The following is a 19,914-nucleotide window of genomic DNA, read 5'->3' as shown; positions in this document are numbered from 1 at the left end:
TGGATTCAAAGCATGGGTGATGCATAATAAAGTTACTGGCTGAATTCAGGCAGCAGAAATGACATTTTTCAAAACAGTTAAAGAACGTAATAGAGAAGGCAGAACTAGGAATGAAAATATGAGAAATTAATTAAATATCTAATCTCTGATAAAGATATTCAAATATTAAAAAGAATGTGTAGAAAGAATGAGACATGGAAGATTCGTAATAGAAGCTCTTCAATATCAACCTATGGGAAAGAGATCCAGGCAGACCTAGGAAAAGATGGATTGCAGGAGATATACAATGTCTAACACTGACGGGGTTAGTGGACCCTTGCTGCTGTGGTGTGATTGGTGTAGCTGAGCCAGTGGACCCTCAAGGCCCACACTGGAAACTGGTGAAGAAGCCCGTAGGTGGGACAGGCTGGAGCTTCGCCTATAAGAGCCACCTCCCCCATAGGTTGAGTTCTTGGGTTCTGGCAGCCAGCAAGTGGGTCCCTGGGGCTATCCAGATCAGGTGTACAATTCCTAGCAGGGTCGAGGCAGGCAGCAGACACCAGGATGGATACCAGATCAAAGGTTGGGGCAGGAAGCAGACAAGAGAGTGCAGAATCCATGCTGAGGTGAGAATCCAGAGTGAAGCCAAGACAGATGGGACAGACAGGACAAACAGGATGAGACACGGGTGGAACAAGGAAACAGGCAGAGACAGGGAAGGACAAAGACTACACAAAGACAGGGAATGAGGCAAGCAAGGAGCAGGACATGACACAACACGCACTGGGACACAAGGTTGCCAGGGGACCTGTTGCTGAGGCTTCTTTGGCCCAGCAAGGTTTTAAAAAGGAGGGAGCTGGTTATGGCTTCAGAGGGCGCCATGGCCCCTTTAAGAGTTCTGATGTCAGGTACGTGCATGCCTTGTGAGAGCCGACAGGGGCGAGAGTGGACAGCATCCATGCCGCACTGAGCGGTGGAGAGAGGAGGGAGCGGCGTCTCTGCCACGCTTAGTGGCAGCAGCAGGAGGTGGCGGCATCTGTGTGGCTAAGGCTCCAAATAGGTGCAGGAGGTCACCACCCTCAAGATAATGAAGCCAGTGTTGTGACCGTCGCTGCCTGATGTCTCCACTCCGCCCTCCTCACCTCCTTGGCGACTCCCTCTTGCTCAAGTGGAGGGTTGGCTGCCGCGGCGTCATTCTGCTGTCTTCCTCTGGCGTCCCGGGAGCGGCTCGATGCTGCAATCCGCCATGTTTCACAAGGGCCTAAGGGCGCGCTCGCGGTGTGGCCCCGACTGATGTACCAGCAGTGGCGCGAACCTCGGGGGCGTCCCCCTGAGATGACGTCAGCAGTACAGGATATATAAGGTCTTAGAAATCGCTAACGAATCGAGTTAGCAAGGGAAAGGGTTACTCTAGCTAAGCTGCTCTGCCTCCTTGGACTTACCAGGGGTACCCGCTCCTCGGGGGCCTCGCTCTCTCTTTGTTTTTCAGGTCACAGTCAGAAACCGGCACTCGCTCCTCGAGGGCCCATGTTCCCAGACTGGTTGCTGAATACTTACTCTGCCTGGAAGTCATCGCTGCCTACTACACCAGTGAGTTACCATCTCTCTCTCAGAGCTTTCCCTGGAACCAGGTATTCGCTTCTCGAGGGCCTAACTCATTCCAACACCTGGACTACTTCTAAAAAGACTATTGTGTGAGGGTTGCCATCAAGGTTCTGTTCCTGAACTCTGCATACTCTGCCTACTCACTATATTCAGTTTCTCTTCAGCTCAGCCACCCTGGGATCGCTGTTCCAGTATCTGAGGGACTACAGCCCAGTGGTTCAATATTCTGTTTAATAAAAGAACTAGTGTGTGTCTGTCTCCATACTCTGAGCCTAACCAGTGGTCCCTCTCGGGATCTTCCCCCGGGGGCGTGGTCATCTGCCACTGGCCCAAGGATCCACCCACAACTACCTCAAACACAAACAGCCAGAAAAAGCACTATTGCCTAACATGAGATAGATAGGCTTTCCCTTTTCCACAGACTATTAATCGTTTTATTACTACCTGTTCCTTGTAAATCTTCTAAAGTTATGTTATACCCGTTCCATGTAAACCGATGTGATAGGCAAATGAATGTCGGTATATAAAAGTTTCAAATAAATAAAGAATGTTAAGAATGTTTCAGATACCTCCTTTTCTGGCAGCTGCTATTCAAATACTTCCCGATAATCTCCCACCAGAGGATAAAAACAAACTTGGGTGAATTGCACATTTAGCTAAATTCTAAATGACTAGGTTGTCCACCAGGCATAAAATAAAAAGTATCTATTACGTAACCCTAACACTCCCTAGCCCAAAAATTTCACTTTATACTTTAAGAAATAACAGCCACAACCATGGCTTTCTTTGATGAAATCATTTTGAGTGATTTATCTCTTTCCTTAACAGCAATAGCAAACTTATTGCACTGAGCCATGACCATAAATACATATTTGCATGTCTCGTAGCCTCTACTCAACGCTTTTTCTTAGCTAACAGTCTTTAAGAGTATAATGTATGCTTGCCACCCTTTTAACAAATATTAATAGAAAATGCACATGAAAAATGATATCCAAAAATATGATTGAACTGCAGGTATAGGGCCTATATACTCCATGGCATTAGGATTAACACACTGAGGAAGATATTCAAAGGATCTAGCCAGCTAACTTTGGGAAGTAACAGCTAGACCTGAGGTTTTGAAAAATTTACCATTGTTTAGCAGCAAGGTTTTTTGGGTTGTTTTTTTTTTTAAGGGAAATAATTGCCACTTCGTGCATGTTTATCCCAATTATCCCAAAGAACGAGCATTCTCTACAGCGGGTCCAACTATCTGGAACAATATGCCCACTGACCTCAGACTAGAACCTTGCCCTCGAACTTTCCGAAAAAAAACGTAAGACCTGGCTCTTCCTCCAGGCCTTCCCCTAACTTTCTAAACCATTAATTGTCAACCGGACAGGACTCTGCTTTACCGGCTAACGCCCTGCCGTGTTTAGTCATTATAATTAAGCCGCCGTTTCTTTTGTTTCATTGCCTTTTCCAGTTCTCTTCAGTTACACTGTCCTTTACCTCTGACTAGCCTAGCCCCCAAGTTATCTACCCTTGTTATATGTAACTTCCGCTTCTAGTGAATTGCTCTTGTTTAAGTTATACCCTTTGTTACATGTAAACCGATCTGATATGAAATTTTTCATGAAGGTCGGCATAGAAAAGTGTTAAAAAAAAAAAAATAATAAAAAATTAATATAGGTTATCCCTTTTCTTCATTTCCAACCTTTAGCCATTAGGGATCCTCTGTGTTTATCCCACACCCTTAGTGTTCTCGTCTTCGCTACCTCTTCTGGAAGGGCATTCCATGATTCCACCACCCTGCCCATGATATTTCCTGACATTGTTCCTGAGCCTACCCTCCCTTTGAAGATTCATATCATGACCCACTAGTTCTACAGCTTTCTTGCCATCAGAAAAGGTTTGAGGACAATTTTCAAAATGATTTCTGTAGAAAAAGAGTATTTTACTTGCGTAAACTACAATGTGGCTAAAAGTCAACACATTGTTCCACGCTGCAGGGTGCATAAATCAAATCTCCAAATCTGTGTGCACACTTTTCAATGCAGAATGCAAGGGCAAATGACTGCGGGCAGCAACTTTAAAACAGAAAATGCATACATACTGTATTTTGCTTTCCCTTTGAAAAGTCACAGGTGATCTAAAGAACTGAAAAATAGGATAATAACTAAAACAATTGATGCATTTATCAAGCCAAGGGAATAGCTCTACAGGGGCTAAACCTTAGAATTGGGACCTATGCCAGTTTTTACAGTTTTCTTATCCACCTACTCATTCAGCAATGTGATTTGAGCAATGTCTGCATTTCTTTATGCAATTCTGTTATTGAAATTAAGGACTTATTTTGACTACAGATACAGCAGGGTGATAGGATATCCTTTTGTGAATAAAAAATAGTGTTTTGTTGTAGCCTTGACATTAGGTACACAATTTGACACGCGTGTCCTTTTCCTTTTTGATTACAAGTTTCACTAATACTTCCTTTGAGGTCATACGGTCTACAGTTTCTCTCTGTCAACCTCACCTGTATTGCAGATTTAAAAGCAACTTAAACGGCTGTCTTTCAAAAACAATACATTCTGCATTCAATATAGGCAGGAAAACAAAGGCTTTTATTCAATAAAGATATTTTTTCCCTTAGGCACATAATGGGGTAAAGTCCTCTTAGAACAAGGTCTATATTCCCCAATATGGCACAAAGACTATCAGTACTAATCAACAACACAAGCTTCTAATTATAATCTGCAATTAGTCTGGCCAATGGTAAGGCCAATGACTGGGCTGTGCAGCAGACTAGTGGGGATAGCACAGATCTGGAAACCATGGCAAATGACCCACTCTCTGACCTGAGCTAGTGCACGTAAGCAGACGGAATTACCAATTACAGCATGCAAAAAAATCAAAACCTTTGCCCTCCATTTTAGGTCTCACAGAAAATGATCTGAAAGTTTGGAAATGGGGACATGAGGAAACAGTTTCAGTTTTCCAAAAACCTTGCATAGCTAAGATGCACGAGAGATGAGGAAATATCTTAACATAGAGCTAGTAGAGTCATTCATGTATGATTGTCAGGACAAGAAGAGTGGATGTTGGATATTGTTTTAACATAGAAACATGACATATAAAGACCTTGTGGCCTATCTAGTCTGTCAATCCACCCAACTAATTTAGAACATACAAAAATACGAACATGCCATACTGGGTCAGACCAAGGGTCCATCAAGCCCAGCATCCTGTTTCCAACAGTGGCCAATCCAGGTCATAAGAACCTGGCAATTACCCAAAAACTAAGTCTATCCCATGCTACTGTTGCTAGTAATAGCAGTGGCTATTTTCTAAGTCAACTTAATTAATAGCAGGTAATGAATGGACTTCTCCAAGAACTTGTCCAATCCTTTTTTAAACCCAGCAACACTAACGGCACTAACCACATTCCATGGCAACAAATTCCAGAGTTAAATTGTGCGTTGAGTGAAAAAGAACTTTCTCCGATTCGTTTTAAATGTGCCACATGTTAACTTCATGGAGTACCCCCTAGTCCTTCTATTATCCAAAAGAGTAAATAAAAGATTCACATTTACCCATTCTAGATCTCTCATGAATTTAAACACATAAGAACATAAGAAATTGCCATGCTGGGTCAGACCAAGGGTCCATCAAGCCCAGCATCCTCTTTCCAACAGAGGCCAAACCAGGCCACAAGAACCTTCCAAGTACCCAAATACCAAGATCCCATGCTACTGATACGATTAAAGGTGTCGTCTCACCATGGAGCGATACAGAGGCATGATGACATTTTCCATTTTATTAATCATTCCTTTCTAATAATTCCCATTCTGTTTGCTTTTTTGACTGCCGCAGCACACTGAACTGACGAATTTGAATGTGTTATCAACTATGACGCCTAGATCTCTTTCTTGGGTGGTAGCTCCTAATATGGAACCTAACATTGTATAACTATAGCATGGGTTATTTTTCCCTATATGCATCACCTTGCACTTATCTACATTAAATTTCATCTGCCATTTGGATGCCCAGTTTTCCAGTCTCACAAGGTTTTCCTGCAATTTATCACAATCTGCTTGTGATTTAACTACTCTGAATAATTTTGTATCATCTGCAAATTTGATTACCTCACTCGTCGTATTACTTTCCAAATCATTTATAAATATATTGAAAAGCACGGGTCCCGGTACAGATCCCCGAGGCACTCCACTGCACACTCCCCTCAATCATGTCCTTCTCCCCGTGGAAGGACATCCTTAGTTTTAGTGATGGACAGCTTAATGAACTTTTACCCACGGAACCGTTTTTTAAAAATGATTAGGTCTTTGAGGGTTTTCTACTTAAATGGGAAGATACTATAAATCTCAGCAAAAGGATGATTAGGAGTAATCTCCATGTATCTACTCTTCTGGACTATTGTCGACATGTAAGAATCCCGAGAGGTCTTCGTATAAACAAACCTCCCACAATGTATAAGGAAGACTTGGAATTTATGAGAATGTTGGTGTTGCGTCCGTCGGTCTTAGACGGCTTCGCCCCATTTGCCTCACCTTGTTCATGGCTCCTCCCGCTTACCTCGGGAAAATGGCTACCACCGTGTCTGATAGCCGCCCTCTCCGGCGTCCTTGGAACAGCTATGGTGCTGCCTCTCGCCATGTTCTAGCATTCTCGCCATCTGTAGCATTGATATGTATGTTATGTTAGTTACCCCATATATCTGTATCCAAGTTACATCTACCTGTTCATTGTAAGACATTAACTTGTCATTGTTTCTGTTGAGAATGTAAACCGAATTGATCAGTAACTCTGTTATTGGAAAGTCGGTATATAAAAGTGCTAAATAAATAAATAAATGTTCCTCCCAAGGACCTACTAGAGTGCACGCGCGTGTGCTACCCACGTCTTTATTCCAGCACTGGCGCGAACCTCGGGGGCGCTCCCCTCAAGTGATGTCACGCCATCTGGGTATTTAGTCTGAACTTTGTTGCTAGCTCATTGAGTTAGCAAAGGATTGGTTTCGGACGTTCTTAGCTACTCTGCCGCTTCCTTGCTGTTGCTGGAAGCTCTCTCTCTGCCCTTCAGGGTATTGACTAACCTGGGTACCCGCTCCTCAGGGGCCCTCTGCTTTATTTCAGGTGCCTTACAGGGATCAGGTACTCGCTCCTCGAGGGCCTGCTCTTCCTGCCTCGGTGCCAGTACCATCTACTTCAGCCTGGTAGAATCGCCTACCTACAGCTACCATCTAGTGAGTAATCTAACTCTCAGTCTGTCTCATCTACAGCACTGCCTTGCTGGGAAACCTACACCGGAGTTCCCCTATACCAACGGGGTGAGAAGGGTCCCCTCTGCCGAGGGTCCAGACTGCTACATCCAGACTACCTCACTATTGCCACCTCTGTTGGAATCCATCAAGTTGTACAATAAAAGATCTAATTCTGTGTTTGTGCATCCTGAGTCTAGCCTAGTACTGTGGCTCCCCACGGGGCCCCTCCCTGTGGGCGTGGTCATCTGCCACAGTACCCAAGAATCCACCTAAACACTGCTAAACCCTAACAGTTGGAAGCAATCCTTAACAAATGTTCCTTGGACTTAATGATTCTCAGTATAAAAATACATCCAAAAAGAAGGAAAAAGAAGTAAGGTTGCCCTTGATAAAAACATTGAATATCTTAAAACAAATAATGTGTGCTTTGATACAATCTTTGAAGATTACAAAATAAATTTGGATAATTTTGCCAAGACATTGAAATCGGTGCTAAATAAAGGTCTGTCTTTTGTTCCTACACCACGCTATAATACTTTTAAGACTAGAGTCGATTTGTTTAAATTTACAAGGAAACTCAAAATTATGCATTATTTCTCTGGACAGTATCAACAGTCTGCTGATCCCTCTATTGTGAAACATAAAAGCAAATGGGTCCCTCCCGGAGCTACAGATCCAGTCTTACACATATATGAAACACTAGTACTACGAGATCTAGAAAATTTAGATAAAGTTAATAAAAAAACACTAGTTCTCTAATATCAGTAGAAATGAAAAGGAAGTGATTGATACTTTGAGACGAGACAACAAAATCATTATCAAATCAGCAGACAAAGGGGGTGCCAATGTCATAATGGATAAGATACAATATATGGATGAAATATTTCCAAACAACTTGCAAATACTGACTCTTGTACTAAACTGAAAGAAGATCCTACAATAAACATCAAAAAAGAGATTGATGCACTGCTTTCCACAGCTTATTCTACTCAATCATGACCTAAAAAGAGTATGAATTTCTCACTGTCTCCCATCCTATCATGCCTACAATATTTACACTTCTAAACATTCACAAATCTTTGACATTACCTCGGGGTAGACCTATAATTTCAGCAATAGGTTCACTGCTTGAACCTTTATTGAAATTTGTAAATCAATTTCTAAGACCCTTAGGGCCTTATTTTCCAATATCGCATTGGTAACGCATTAGGGGGCGTTACCAATGCAAATGAGGCTTCTTTCGTGCAGTGGGGAAAAATCGCGTGCGGCGATGTTTTCGCCATTCACGAAAACAGTAGCGCCGCACGCGATGTTTTCCCAGTGCACGATGATTCTTTCAGAATTAACCCCTATGGGAGGGCCACCTACTAACTCGGGGTGGGGATTAGGTATGAGCGTCGGGGGTTGGGGGCCACTTTCGCATTCCACATGAGACCTACGGACAGAACAGTGGTCTCTAGTGCAGATTTGCTGGCCGTCGGAGTGAGGACGCTCACTCCAAGCGGAGATTTGGCCAACATTCTCTCCACCTAGCATGTTGTTGCCCAGGTAGAGTGTCCATCAAGCTAGGTAGAGAGAACGTTGCCCAAACCACTTCTTGGAGTGAGCGTCCTCACTCCGACAGCCAGCAAATCTGCACTAGAGACCACTGTTCTGTCCGTAGGTCTCATGTGGAATGCGAAAGTGGCCCCCAACCCCCGACGCTCATACCTAATCCCCACCCCGAGTTAGTAGGTGGCCCGCCCGTAACGCAGTCCATAACGCGAGGTTTGAGTTGTAGTTATTAGCCGCGCTAGCAGCCGCGCTAACACTGCGGCTGTTTCGCCGCACACGATACACAGGTTCCCGCTTTACATATGCTCCGCCCCAACTCCGCCCCCTGAATACCAAATAACTAATTTGCATTCGCAAATCGCGTTAACAGCTGTTAACGCGATTTGCGAATTTATCGCACGCGGTAAAGTGCTTGGAAAATGAGGCCCTTAGTCTCCGCTGTCCCATCTTATATCAGAGACTCCGCAGATTATCAATATTTTAAAAGATTTAAGTTCTATTAATGAAGAAATTCTACTTGTAACATTAGACATCGAATCATTATACACTAACATACCACAGGACAATGCTTTTGTAATTATACAGAAATCATTAGAAAATAGGAACACATATACCCGCATTCCCACTTGGTTCATTTTAGAGCTTGCTAAAATTGTTTTGACCAAAAAATGTTTTGAATTTAATAACATAATTTACAATCAATCCAAAGGAATGGCATTGGGTGCAGCTATGGCACCATCTGTAGCCAATTCGTATGTAGGTAAATTTGAAGAAATATTTTTAGGAGAACATGAATGCTCAGAAAACATCCTACTGTGGCGACGGGATATTGATGACATTCTGATGATCTGGAAAGGTAGTAAAGGAAGATTGAATCTTTTCTACATTTGGCATCATACTTTGGACCCAAATTTCAGATTCAGTCTCAGTTTTGATCCATGTAAAATACCTTTTTTAGATATAGAGATGACTTTTTAGAACAAGGTACATTTTCTACTAGCATCTATTGGAAACCCAATGATACAAACAAATTTCGTGAATTTAATAGTTGCCACAATAGGTCATTAGTAGCCAATCTACCATACTCGCAAAGTGGAATGTTGTCCAGTGTCTTCCTTGCTTTAAAGATGTAGATGTAATGATAGGCCACAAATGCAGCAATAACCTTAGATTTACTTGTACCATCAGGATTGCCACAAGAACCTAAAATAAGACAACAATCCACGTGGTCACTACCTGTGTGGGTCATGCTCTGTATGTGATGACAACTATTTTAGTATTTTGCTACAGTGCACACAGAAGCACACACACAGAAAAAGGAAAGAATGGTATAATGCTGTACTGTGTGTGAGCACTACTGGTAAGACAGCAATGCAGTGAGTGCACAAGTAATTTAAATGCAGCAACAAAATAAATTAATCCACAAACAGGCTGGCTGTACCCGTGGTGGAAACTGGCACAGACCTACTGCACTCTTTGTGGATGCATTGACTATCTAACAGACACAGACAAAGAGTTAAAACAGCCTCTCTATGTGGGATACTGTGGCAGAGTTCAGCTACAGCGCTGGTACTACACTGGTTAGCAACAGGTTTAAAATTTAGTAAATCAGTGCAAAAAGATCCACTGCCAGGCAGATAGCCTGCAGTGCCCTCCCCCTGGAGGGGAGAAGGGAATGATGGAAAATACTTACCTTCCTCTATGTCAGTCACAGTGACAGCAGTCAGATGTTAAAAAAAAATAAAAACTTGTTCAAATTAGCAGTGTGACAACAGCTATCAGCTAACAGGATTAGAACAGCTTTACAATTCCTAACACTCTCTCAGAGATCACCTGTGTTTGTCCCAAGCTTTCTTGAATTCAGATACCATTTTTATCTTTACCACCTCCACTGGGAGGCTGTTCATGCATCCATTGCTCTCTCCATAAAGAATTAAGAACATAATTATTATAATTATATTTATTGTTCTATGGAATCGTTCTGTTTAAACTGTTTTATGTAAGCCTTGGCTTTTCCTAAGCCCATTGGCATCCTTGTTTCATGTAAACCGGATTGATTTGTATCCCTACAAGAATTTCGGTATATAAAAATTATAAATAAATAAATAAGAAATTGCCATACTGGGTCAGACCAAGGGTCCTTCAAGCCCAGCATCCTGTCTCCAACAGTGACCAAACCAGGCCTCAAGGACCTGGCATTTACCCAAACACTAAGTAGATCCCATGCTACTGCTGCTAGTAATAGCAGTGGCTATTTTCTAAGTCAACTTAATTTCCCAAGATTACTCTTGTCTATCTCCTTTCACCCTCATCCCATGACCCCTTGTTCTAGAACCTCCTTTCTGTTAAAAGAAGCTTACCTCCCATGCATGGAAACCTTTAAAAGTATATTTCCCCTATCTCACCTTTCCTCTAAGGTATACATGTTTAGATCTTTAAATCTATCCCCATATGCTTTAGAATAACCATTTCAGCAACCATCCTCTGAACCAACTACAATCAGTTTATATCCCTTTGAAAGAATAGATAAAGTAGCCTAATGGTTAGAGCAGCGGTTCAAATCCTTTGACCTTGGGCAATTCACTTCACTTTCCATTTTCTCAGATACAAACAGAACGTGAGCCCTCTGGGGACAGGAAAATACCTACACAGTACCTGAATATAATCTGCTCTGAAGTGCCTGAAAGGTGGAATGTAACAACTGAATAAATAAAGTTGCAGTCTCCAGAATTATACACAGTATTCAAAATGAAGTCCCACCAGGGGCAATATCATTTCCTTTTTTCTATGGATTATTCCTCTCCCTATGTAGCCAAGCAACTTTCTGGCTTTTGCCATTGCTTTATCCACCTGTTTGGCCACCATAAGATCATCAGATACAAACATCTCCAGATCCTGCTCTCCTTTCAAGATTAGAAGTATTAGATCCACAATATTGTAACTCTTTCCCTTGGGTTTTTGCAGCCTACATGCATGACTCTTTTCAGCGTTCTTAGCTGCCAGACCCTAAAACAATCCTTGAGCTTCGCTAGATCCTTCTTCATGCTTTTCACATTTTCTTTTCTTTTTCTCTGCAATGATAACTTGTTGCAGATTTTGGTATCATTGGCAAAAAACAATCCTTTCCCGACAATCTTTCTACTGTAACACTCACAAAAATGTTGAAAAGAACTGGTCCAAAGACCGATCCCTGAGGCACACCACAAATAACGCCCCCCTCCTCAGAGTGAACGCCATTTACCACTACCCTTTGTCACCTCCCACTCAGACAGTTTCTAACCCAGTCACTCTAGGTCCCATAGCAAGGGCACTTAATTTATATATAAACCGCTTACGTGGAACCGTATCAAAGGCCTTACTGAAATCCATGTGAATTACATCTCGTGCTCTCCCTTGATCCAACTTTCAGGTCATCCAATTAGAGAAACTGATCAGATTTGTCTGACAAGATTTACCTCTGGTAAATCCATGCTGCCTTGGATCTTGTAATCCACTGGATTCCAAAAACTGCACTATCACTTCTGTTTTAGCAGTGATTCCATTAATTTGCCACCACAGAGATCAGACGCTCCGAGTCTCCTCCTTACTACCAACGTTTATGAACAGGAACCACATTCGCCTGTCTCCGGTCCTCCAAAACGACTCCCAACTCTAAAGAAGCATTGCTTCCACAACTTCATTAAGTTCCCTTAGTACACTCGTATGTATCCCATCCGGCAAGACTCAAATCCTGAAAACTGGCAAATGTACATGCCTGTTGAGAAAGGGAATATAGCCTGTAATGCTTATTAATTTTTTGATATTGCAAAAAGATTTGTTTATGCAGCTGCAGGTGACAGACATGACAACCTTGTTCTATGTAATGCCTATTGGCAAAAATTTATGTTCAGTTTCAATGTAAACCGATGTGATTTGTATTTCATACAGGAACACCGGTATATAAAAATCTAAAAATAAATAAATATTTATTTATACTGCTCTATGAGATTTGTTAGCCAATTTGTTTACATTACAATGTTTATTTTGATCTAGTTTACCCTTTTCCAAGTTCCACAACCTTGTTCTATGTAATGCCTATTGGCAAAAATTTATGTTCAGTTTCAATGTAAACCGATGTGATTTGTATTTCATACAGGAACACTGGTATATAAAAATCTAAAAATAAATAAATAAATAAATGACATCTATATGCCCTGAAACAATACTCGATGCTGTCATCAAAATTCATCCAATTAGCATCTGGTTCTAGGGCAGTGTTTCCCACTTCTGTCCTGGAAAAACACCTAAATGGCTGGATGACAGGATATCTGTAATAAGTTTGTATATTTGCATATATTGGAAACCCAGTGTATGCAAATCCCTCTCATGCATATTCATTGTAGCTATCTAGACAACAAAATGGTTAGGTGGGAAGAGGTCAAATTGGGATCGAAGCAGGAGCAGATTTGGTCCATCAGTCATTCCACAAGTCTTCGCCAACCCTCAGTGAAGGAATGCGTGGGGAAGAAAACAAGATTAAGATAACCTATAAAACAGACTGCAGTCATGAAGCCCCACCACTGGCTGAAGACAGTTCCTGTTAGTAGCTGTTATATTAAAGCACATCCTAAACTTTCATTAAATCTAGAAAAAAAAATGGATTTTTAAAATAATTATATAATCATAATTAGACACCTGGCGGTTGGGGGAGGGGAGGCAGGTTGGCTTGGAAACAAATCTCTAAACACCCTTGAAGATCACAGCAGCCTGCAAAATCTTGTGCCCATTTCTGGGGTGCGTGTTGACTACTAGCAAATGGCGACACATCCCTTCTGCTGAACTAACTCAAGAGACAAGGTAGAAACAATGCAACCGTGTCATTAAAGTTGCAAGCTATGGTACTCGACGTATGCATTCCCCTACAAAAGCTTGCTTGTTGCATTCCTGCATTACTCATTCCACACGTACTATCTACAAGGTTCGTGTGTGCAGCCAGCATGCAGTAGGTTTTTCACCTCTGTGACATGCGAGAGTTAGCTCCCGATGGAACATTATCAGCTCTAGCGTAATCTTTCATCAGTGTTTCTCATTTCTCCAATTTGACATTCTAATGTGATAGACAAAGATGACCCTAGTCATGATATTTGCATAGCTTAAAAGGAAAACTGAAATGTTGAAGTGAAAGCCTCCCTTGTTAATGAGCCACTTTCTCAAAATGTATCAGAGAAATGCAAACCTCCTGCCAGTTAGGAAGCCATAGGTATTACCTGTTCATAAAAATAGAGTCATTATGGGGGCAAGTTTAAAATAGCCCCTGTAGTTGTGCACGCCCTGGATGCTTTTAACATGCACACTGCATGCAAATTTTCAAAGCAGCTACCCATGTTGATTCTCTTTGAAAATTATTAAGGGCATGTCAGGAGCGCCTGCATAATTTGCATCTATTTCTGCGGTGGAGGAGAGGAAGGAGGGGGTAAAACTGCATATGTGCTTTTGAAAATGTAATATATGCACACTGTTTTCCTCCCCTGTCTGAAATGTACCCACAGGAACACCTCCTTTTAATGTGACTAAAAACACAGGTACTATGGAACCCGCGTGTTCTTTTAACCATAATTGAGGAGAATGACTGTCAGTCCAGCCGTTTTAGCCAGGTAAATGCCTTTGAAAATTGCCTTCCCCTATGGTATTCTGTGCTCTGTATATTTTGCATGTACATTATAAAACATAAGTTATTAATCATTAATTGGGTTTGGGCAGCCACTTCAGTATTATATATTTATAATTGCCACCATAGATTTTGATCAATTCAGACTAACATTATTGTAAAAGTTAGTTAGCTTACCATAAATGGTTTTTTCCGTAGATAACAGGATGAATTAGCCATGCTGTCTGGGACTTCCTCCGTGTGGCCTGGGTGGAGCTTCTCCAAGATCTGTGCGACGGTGCATCCTTTCCCATCTTCCTTCAGTCCATAATCTAGCTCATCCAGTGACGAGAAGAATTCAGAGGCTGTCCAAGGAGGCGGGTGGGTTAGCATGGCTAATTCATCTTGCTATCTAAGGAAAATACCATTTACGGTAAGCAAACTGGCTTTTTTCCCGTTGATAAGCAGGCTGAATTAGTCATGTTAACTGGGAGTCCCCAGCTCAGGATTGTGTCCCGCACAGTTGAAGACTCAGGGATGGAAGCAACAGACTCCTGCAGTCCTGGATAGTGACTGTCACTCAACCCACCCCTGGTGTGGACAGTCTCACTGTCTTGTCACCGATGACAACACTATCCAGCCCAGCACTGTGTCTGATGAGGCTTGCTGGTCAAGGCAGTAGTGTGATGCGAAAGCATGCAGCAATGACCATGTGGCAGCTTTACAAATGACCAGCAATGGTACCTTGTGAAGATGGGCCGCCGTAGTTGCTAAAGCCCTTACTTGGGGTGCTTTTGGTGTGCCAGAAAGGTTTGCAGCTTGCTTGGAATAGCAAAAGTGAATGCACTGACAGATCCAATTTGACAGAGTTTGTTTGCCCACCAGTGACCTGGTGCATTCATGTTGAAGGACACAACAAATTGAGAAGTCCTATTCTCGGAATGAGTCCTTCATTTATAGTAAGCTATTGCTGTTTTACAGTCCAACGTGTGAAGAAGTTGTTCCTCTCATTTTTATGTGGTTTTGGGAAGAATGTTGGCAACGTGATGGTTTGATTCAAGTGGAAAGCGATATGACTTTAGGTAAAAAAAGAGGGATGTGTTCACAAGGTAACCTTATCATGGTGAAACTGTAGATATGAGGAGTAGTGTCTGTAGCTCACTTATTCTTCTTGCTGAGGTCACTGCCAAGGTCACTGCAGAGGTCACTGCAACCAGTAAGAGCACTTTCCACGTTAGATATTTCGTGTGGCTGCTATCCAATGGTTTGAAGGGAGGAAACATGAGCTGTTTCAAAACTAAGTAGAGATCCCACAGAACAGGAGGTTTTGGTCACAGGCGATTATAATCTCAAGATCCCTTTCATGAAATGGGAAACCAAGGGATGTTTACTCACTGGAAGCCTGTTGCATGGGTGATGATACGCGATAGCATTCACATGGACATGCATGGATTCCAACAACATTTCAGGGGAGCAAGAGAATGGGTCTATGTCTCTGCCCCAACACCAAGATGAGTAATGGTGCCAGGTGCCCTGATAGTTCTTTCTAGTGGCAGTCTTCCTTGATGAAATCAAGATGCCCTAGACCTCCATTGACAAGCGCAGGTGGCTTAATACTCGCCTTTCAATCTCCAAACAGTGAGCTGCAGTGAGGAGTGCATGGAGTGAAGGAGGATGATGTTCTCGAGTCAGGAGATCCACACTGTCGCCCAGGGAGATAAGTGGGGCTATGGAGAGTCAAAGTAGATAGCTGTACCAAGGTTGTCTGGGTCAAGCTGGAGCAATCAGAATGAGGTTTGCAATGTCCGCAATACATTTCTGGATTGTCCTGGAAATCAGTGGAATTGGAGGGTAAGTGAAAAAAGCGCCCCCCCCCCCCCCCCCCGACCACAGTATGTGGAACTTGCCCTGGGCGAACTGCTCCCTGCTGGGGTAGACTGAGCAGAACGCCAGCCCCTTCCTGTTGTGTATCATTGCGAAGAGGTCCATGCATGGGAGACCCCACATCATGAAGAGCTCATTCGCCACTTTCTGATAGAGAGCCCATTCATGTGGATGAAAAATCTTGCTTAGTCTGTCGGCCGCGGTGTTTACCACGCCCGGGAGATAGGCTGCCTGGAGGGAGATGGATCATTCCTCTACTCAGTCTAGGATCTGTACCACCTTCTTGCCCAGGATCCAGGAACCGGACCTTACCTTCTTTGTTTATGTAGAACATGGCCACCTGGTTGTCCATGTGGACCATGACATTCTTTCCCCAGAGGAGATCACAAAACGTGCGAAGGGCATTCCTTATTGCTCTGACCAGCAGGCTTATTTGCCGAGTACATTCTGATGGAGACTACAGCCCTTGCATCTGCACGTGCCCCAAATGGGTCCCCCACCCCTTGGTTGATGCATCTGTAGTTAGAACCAACTGGTATACCGGGATACAGAATGGGGCTCCTCTGGTGAGAACTGTAGGGCATAACCACCATGCAATGTCCCTTCGCGTAGCCCTCGTCAAACTTATACTCCTGGATAATGGCTTCAAGAATTGGGTCCACTGCGCTTTCAGGCCCCATTGTAGGTGGTGCTTGTGCAGGGGGCTACATATATTGCCGCTGCCATGTGACCCAATAGAGTTAGAATCTGGTGAACTGAGGGACACGCACAGTCTTTCAGTTGTGAGGCTAGACTTCGAAGGGTTCGGGCCCTATCTGCTGATAAGAACGCTTTCCCTATGACAGTATTTATCTTGGCCCCAATGAACTGAAGAGTTTACATTGGCTAAAGGTAATGGTATTGGTAATGGCACATATTGACTTGAAAGCATAGGTAGCGCCATGAAGAATGGTGCATTGGGATGTGGGAGTAAGCATCCTTGAGATCTAGCAAACACATCTAATCGTTGGGTTGTAAGAATGGTAGGATTGACTTGAGGAACATCATTTTGAACTTTTCTTTCTGAATAAACTTCTTGAGGGCCCGCAAGTCCAAGATTGGTCAGAGACATCCCGATTTCTTTGGAATGAGGAAGTATTGGGAGTAAAACCCCTTGTTTCACTGATGCAGAGGCACCCGTTGAAGGAGGCTGTTTACTTCCTCTTGAAGCAAATGCCCGTTGTCGGGCATGATGGGAAGGGACAAGGTGCGGAAGAGTGGGGCTTGCTCTGAAGTTCAGCTTGCATCCCTCGTGGAAAATGCTTAACACCCAACGATCTGAGATTATTGCTTTCCAGGAGTCGTAGAAAAGCAATATCCTGTCTCCCATTAGTGGTGGTAGAGGTGGTCCTGGTATCCTACAAAAACCTGTTGAGGTTTGGGTTTGTTGTTCTGTGGCTGCCACTGTGGCATTGGTCCCTTGACTTAACTCTGGGCTGCGATTGTTGTGGTTGTTTGCTTTGCTAGAAGATCGGTGGGCGGTAAGGCGGGTATGATCTGAAAGGGTGCCTTTAGTAATAGCCCTTCCTGTAGCCTTTGTAGTACCTCCTGGCCAAGGGGTGATGCTCTGTTGATGATGCCAAGGACAGCACCGCCACATTCTGCTCTTTTAACTAGGAAACTGTCCCTTGTAGCTTGTCCCCGAATAAATTGTTGCCCTTACATGGGAGGTGTGCCAATTTCTCGTGCACATCCTCCCGGATGGCACTGGCTCTCAACCAGGCCATTCTTCAGGCCGCTATCACCCCTGTGGATGTACAGGCTGATGTCTCGAAAGCCTTGTATACCGTATTGAGTAGATGCTGCAAACCTTCTTCCAGGTCGAAGAACAGCAGTTAGTTGAGGTCATCATGAAGTGGGTTTGAGGGACTGCAAACACTCATAGAGGTATTGGGTAATGTAAAACTGATGCTGTTGAATCTTTGCATTCAGCATACACACTTGGAAGGCCCTCTTCCCAAAGTCATCCAAATAGTGGCTGTGCCTACACGGTGGGGTATTTGAGTGAAGGCGAGACTTCTTTGAGCGCTTCAGAAGTGTGCGGCAGCTGTACCATGATGTAGTAGGGGGATTGCCTCATCCTAAATTTGAGGTTGGTCTTTCTGGATGTTGGTGGACCAGAGAAAGGGGCTCCCAGATCTTCACCATCACCAAGTCCAGGATGGCATGGGAGGGTAAGGCCGTAGGTTCACTTTCAATGCATATCCAGCATAGCTCTCTGCTTCAACGGCAGGGGGGAATGAAGAAAAGGGGATCTATATACAGACAACAACCAAGGACTGAATTACATAGTCTGGGTAAACAAATAAGCATGGGTGTAGCTTGCTTATTGCGATGGTTAATACCCCTAACTAATTAAGCTATTTCACTTAGATGCAGTTCCAACACTGCTCTCTACATTAATGGCGGGGATGGAAGGGAAATAGAACCAAAAGTTACTAAGGGCCAAGAGTAACAGATAAGTATGAGAGAAGAAAAAAAAAAGTGCGAAAGCTTGCTGGGCAGACTGGATGGGCCATTTGGTCTTCTTCTGCCGTTATTTCTATGTTTCTATGTTCAGCTGGAACCTCAAAGATCTTTAGGATCCACAAAACCTCCACTCTTGGGTCTGGAACTTTCTCAGTCTCAATATTGAGGCGAGCTCCCACCTTCTTGACAAATTTGGAATATTTAAGTTTTCTGGAGGGGAGGACGGTTCTGATGGGTCTTCCAGTGGGTCCGACGGAATTCCCGTGGATGACCCCGGTGAGGTTGGAGGTGAGTCTCCCGGTCCAGTGTCCAGTTGCGGGGAGAACTGCAGGCGGGGACTCAGCGGCCCCTCAGCGGCACCTCTGGCGGAATAGCGGCCCCTCTGGCGGAATAGGCTCCTCCAGAGCGGAAACGGATACTCCCCCACTGGTGAGAGTTCCTCTAAGGAAGGGCTCAATGGATGGCCCTTCTTGTTGCTCTCCAGAGAAGATGGTATGCGAGCATTTCGCTCTTATGAGATTTCTTGTGTCTCTTTGAGAGGCTTCTGCAACTGAGGGAAACATCTCTTCATTTTTGACACTGAAGACATGTCTGAATACACTCTTGCAGAGGAGTCCGAGAATCTGGTAGAGAGATATTCCGAGAGTGGTTCTACGTTGAAGAAGCCCAGTTCAACCAGCTCCTCTAGAGTCCACGGCCCGTCCTGACTTGTGGGAAGCATTCCAGGGAGACCTACTCACTAGCTATTGCATCGGACGCTTGTGGTCCTTTTGCGTCGTGTGCTTTGACGACGCCTGATCCCCCGCTGGTGTCTGCATCGTGGATAGCTTGGAATGCATTGAGTCAGATGACGCACAGTGCCCTCGCTTCATTGCATCGAGGGTCTTTGGTGCATCCTTGCGTCGAGCATCCTGATGCCTCACCTTGACACTTGCACCGCATTGGTAGCCAGCAGTCCGTCGGCGTCGTGATGCTTCGACACTTGCGTTGGTGCAGGGGCTCCCACAAAGCTGGCCGATGCAGCTTTGTGCAAGGGTGCCGTCAGTGCATCTTCTGACGCCCATTGCTTCATCGGGGCGTGGGAATGTGGGAGCACTTCGGTGGGGTGGTCCACCTGGCTCTTACTTTTTTTGCCGCCAATTGGGCCAAGAGAGGAGGCCCTCTGAGTTTTCTCCGGCTGATCCGTGATGGGCCCCGGGGATGAGTGGGCTGAATGGCACTCCAACATCGGGGCATAGGAACTGGCACCCTCCTCCCTCAAGTGGGAAATCTTCTGTACAAGAGGACTGGTTGTGGTTCGAGCCCAGGCAAAGATAACAATAATTATGTCCGTCTGCGATGGCCATAATCTTGCCGCACTGGCAGTACTTGACACCCAGCGGCTTTGGGGCCATTCTAGCACTGAAAAGTGCTATTGGATTTGAAAAATTTGATGAAAAAAAATTGAAGGAGATGAGGCAAGAATAGCTCTGCGTGCAGCCTGCAGTGTGGAATAAAA

The 19,914-nt window shown here is 43.9% G+C and overlaps 1 protein-coding gene across 1 annotated transcript in view; it reads right to left on the bottom strand.

Moving 5' to 3' along the window:
- Nucleotides 1-14,417, bottom strand: part of LOC115076512 (serine-rich adhesin for platelets-like) — a 106,539-nt gene extending 92,122 nt beyond the window's left edge. The window contains exons 1-3 of the mRNA XM_029578053.1: nt 14,223-14,417; nt 9,827-9,893; nt 9,479-9,601 (exon numbers count right to left, since the gene is read on the bottom strand). Coding sequence (XP_029433913.1) covers nt 9,479-9,601; nt 9,827-9,893; nt 14,223-14,417 — 385 coding nt within the window. The remainder of the gene's footprint in view (nt 1-9,478; nt 9,602-9,826; nt 9,894-14,222) is intronic.
- Between the last annotated feature and the right edge of the window lie 5,497 nt (nt 14,418-19,914).

This window comes from Rhinatrema bivittatum, chromosome 15 (assembly GCF_901001135.1).
Source record: "Rhinatrema bivittatum chromosome 15, aRhiBiv1.1, whole genome shotgun sequence".
NCBI classification, from domain to species: domain Eukaryota; kingdom Metazoa; phylum Chordata; class Amphibia; order Gymnophiona; family Rhinatrematidae; genus Rhinatrema; species Rhinatrema bivittatum.
The sequence above is the reverse complement of the archived record's forward strand: the minus strand, read 5'-3'. Positions and strand labels throughout refer to the sequence as shown.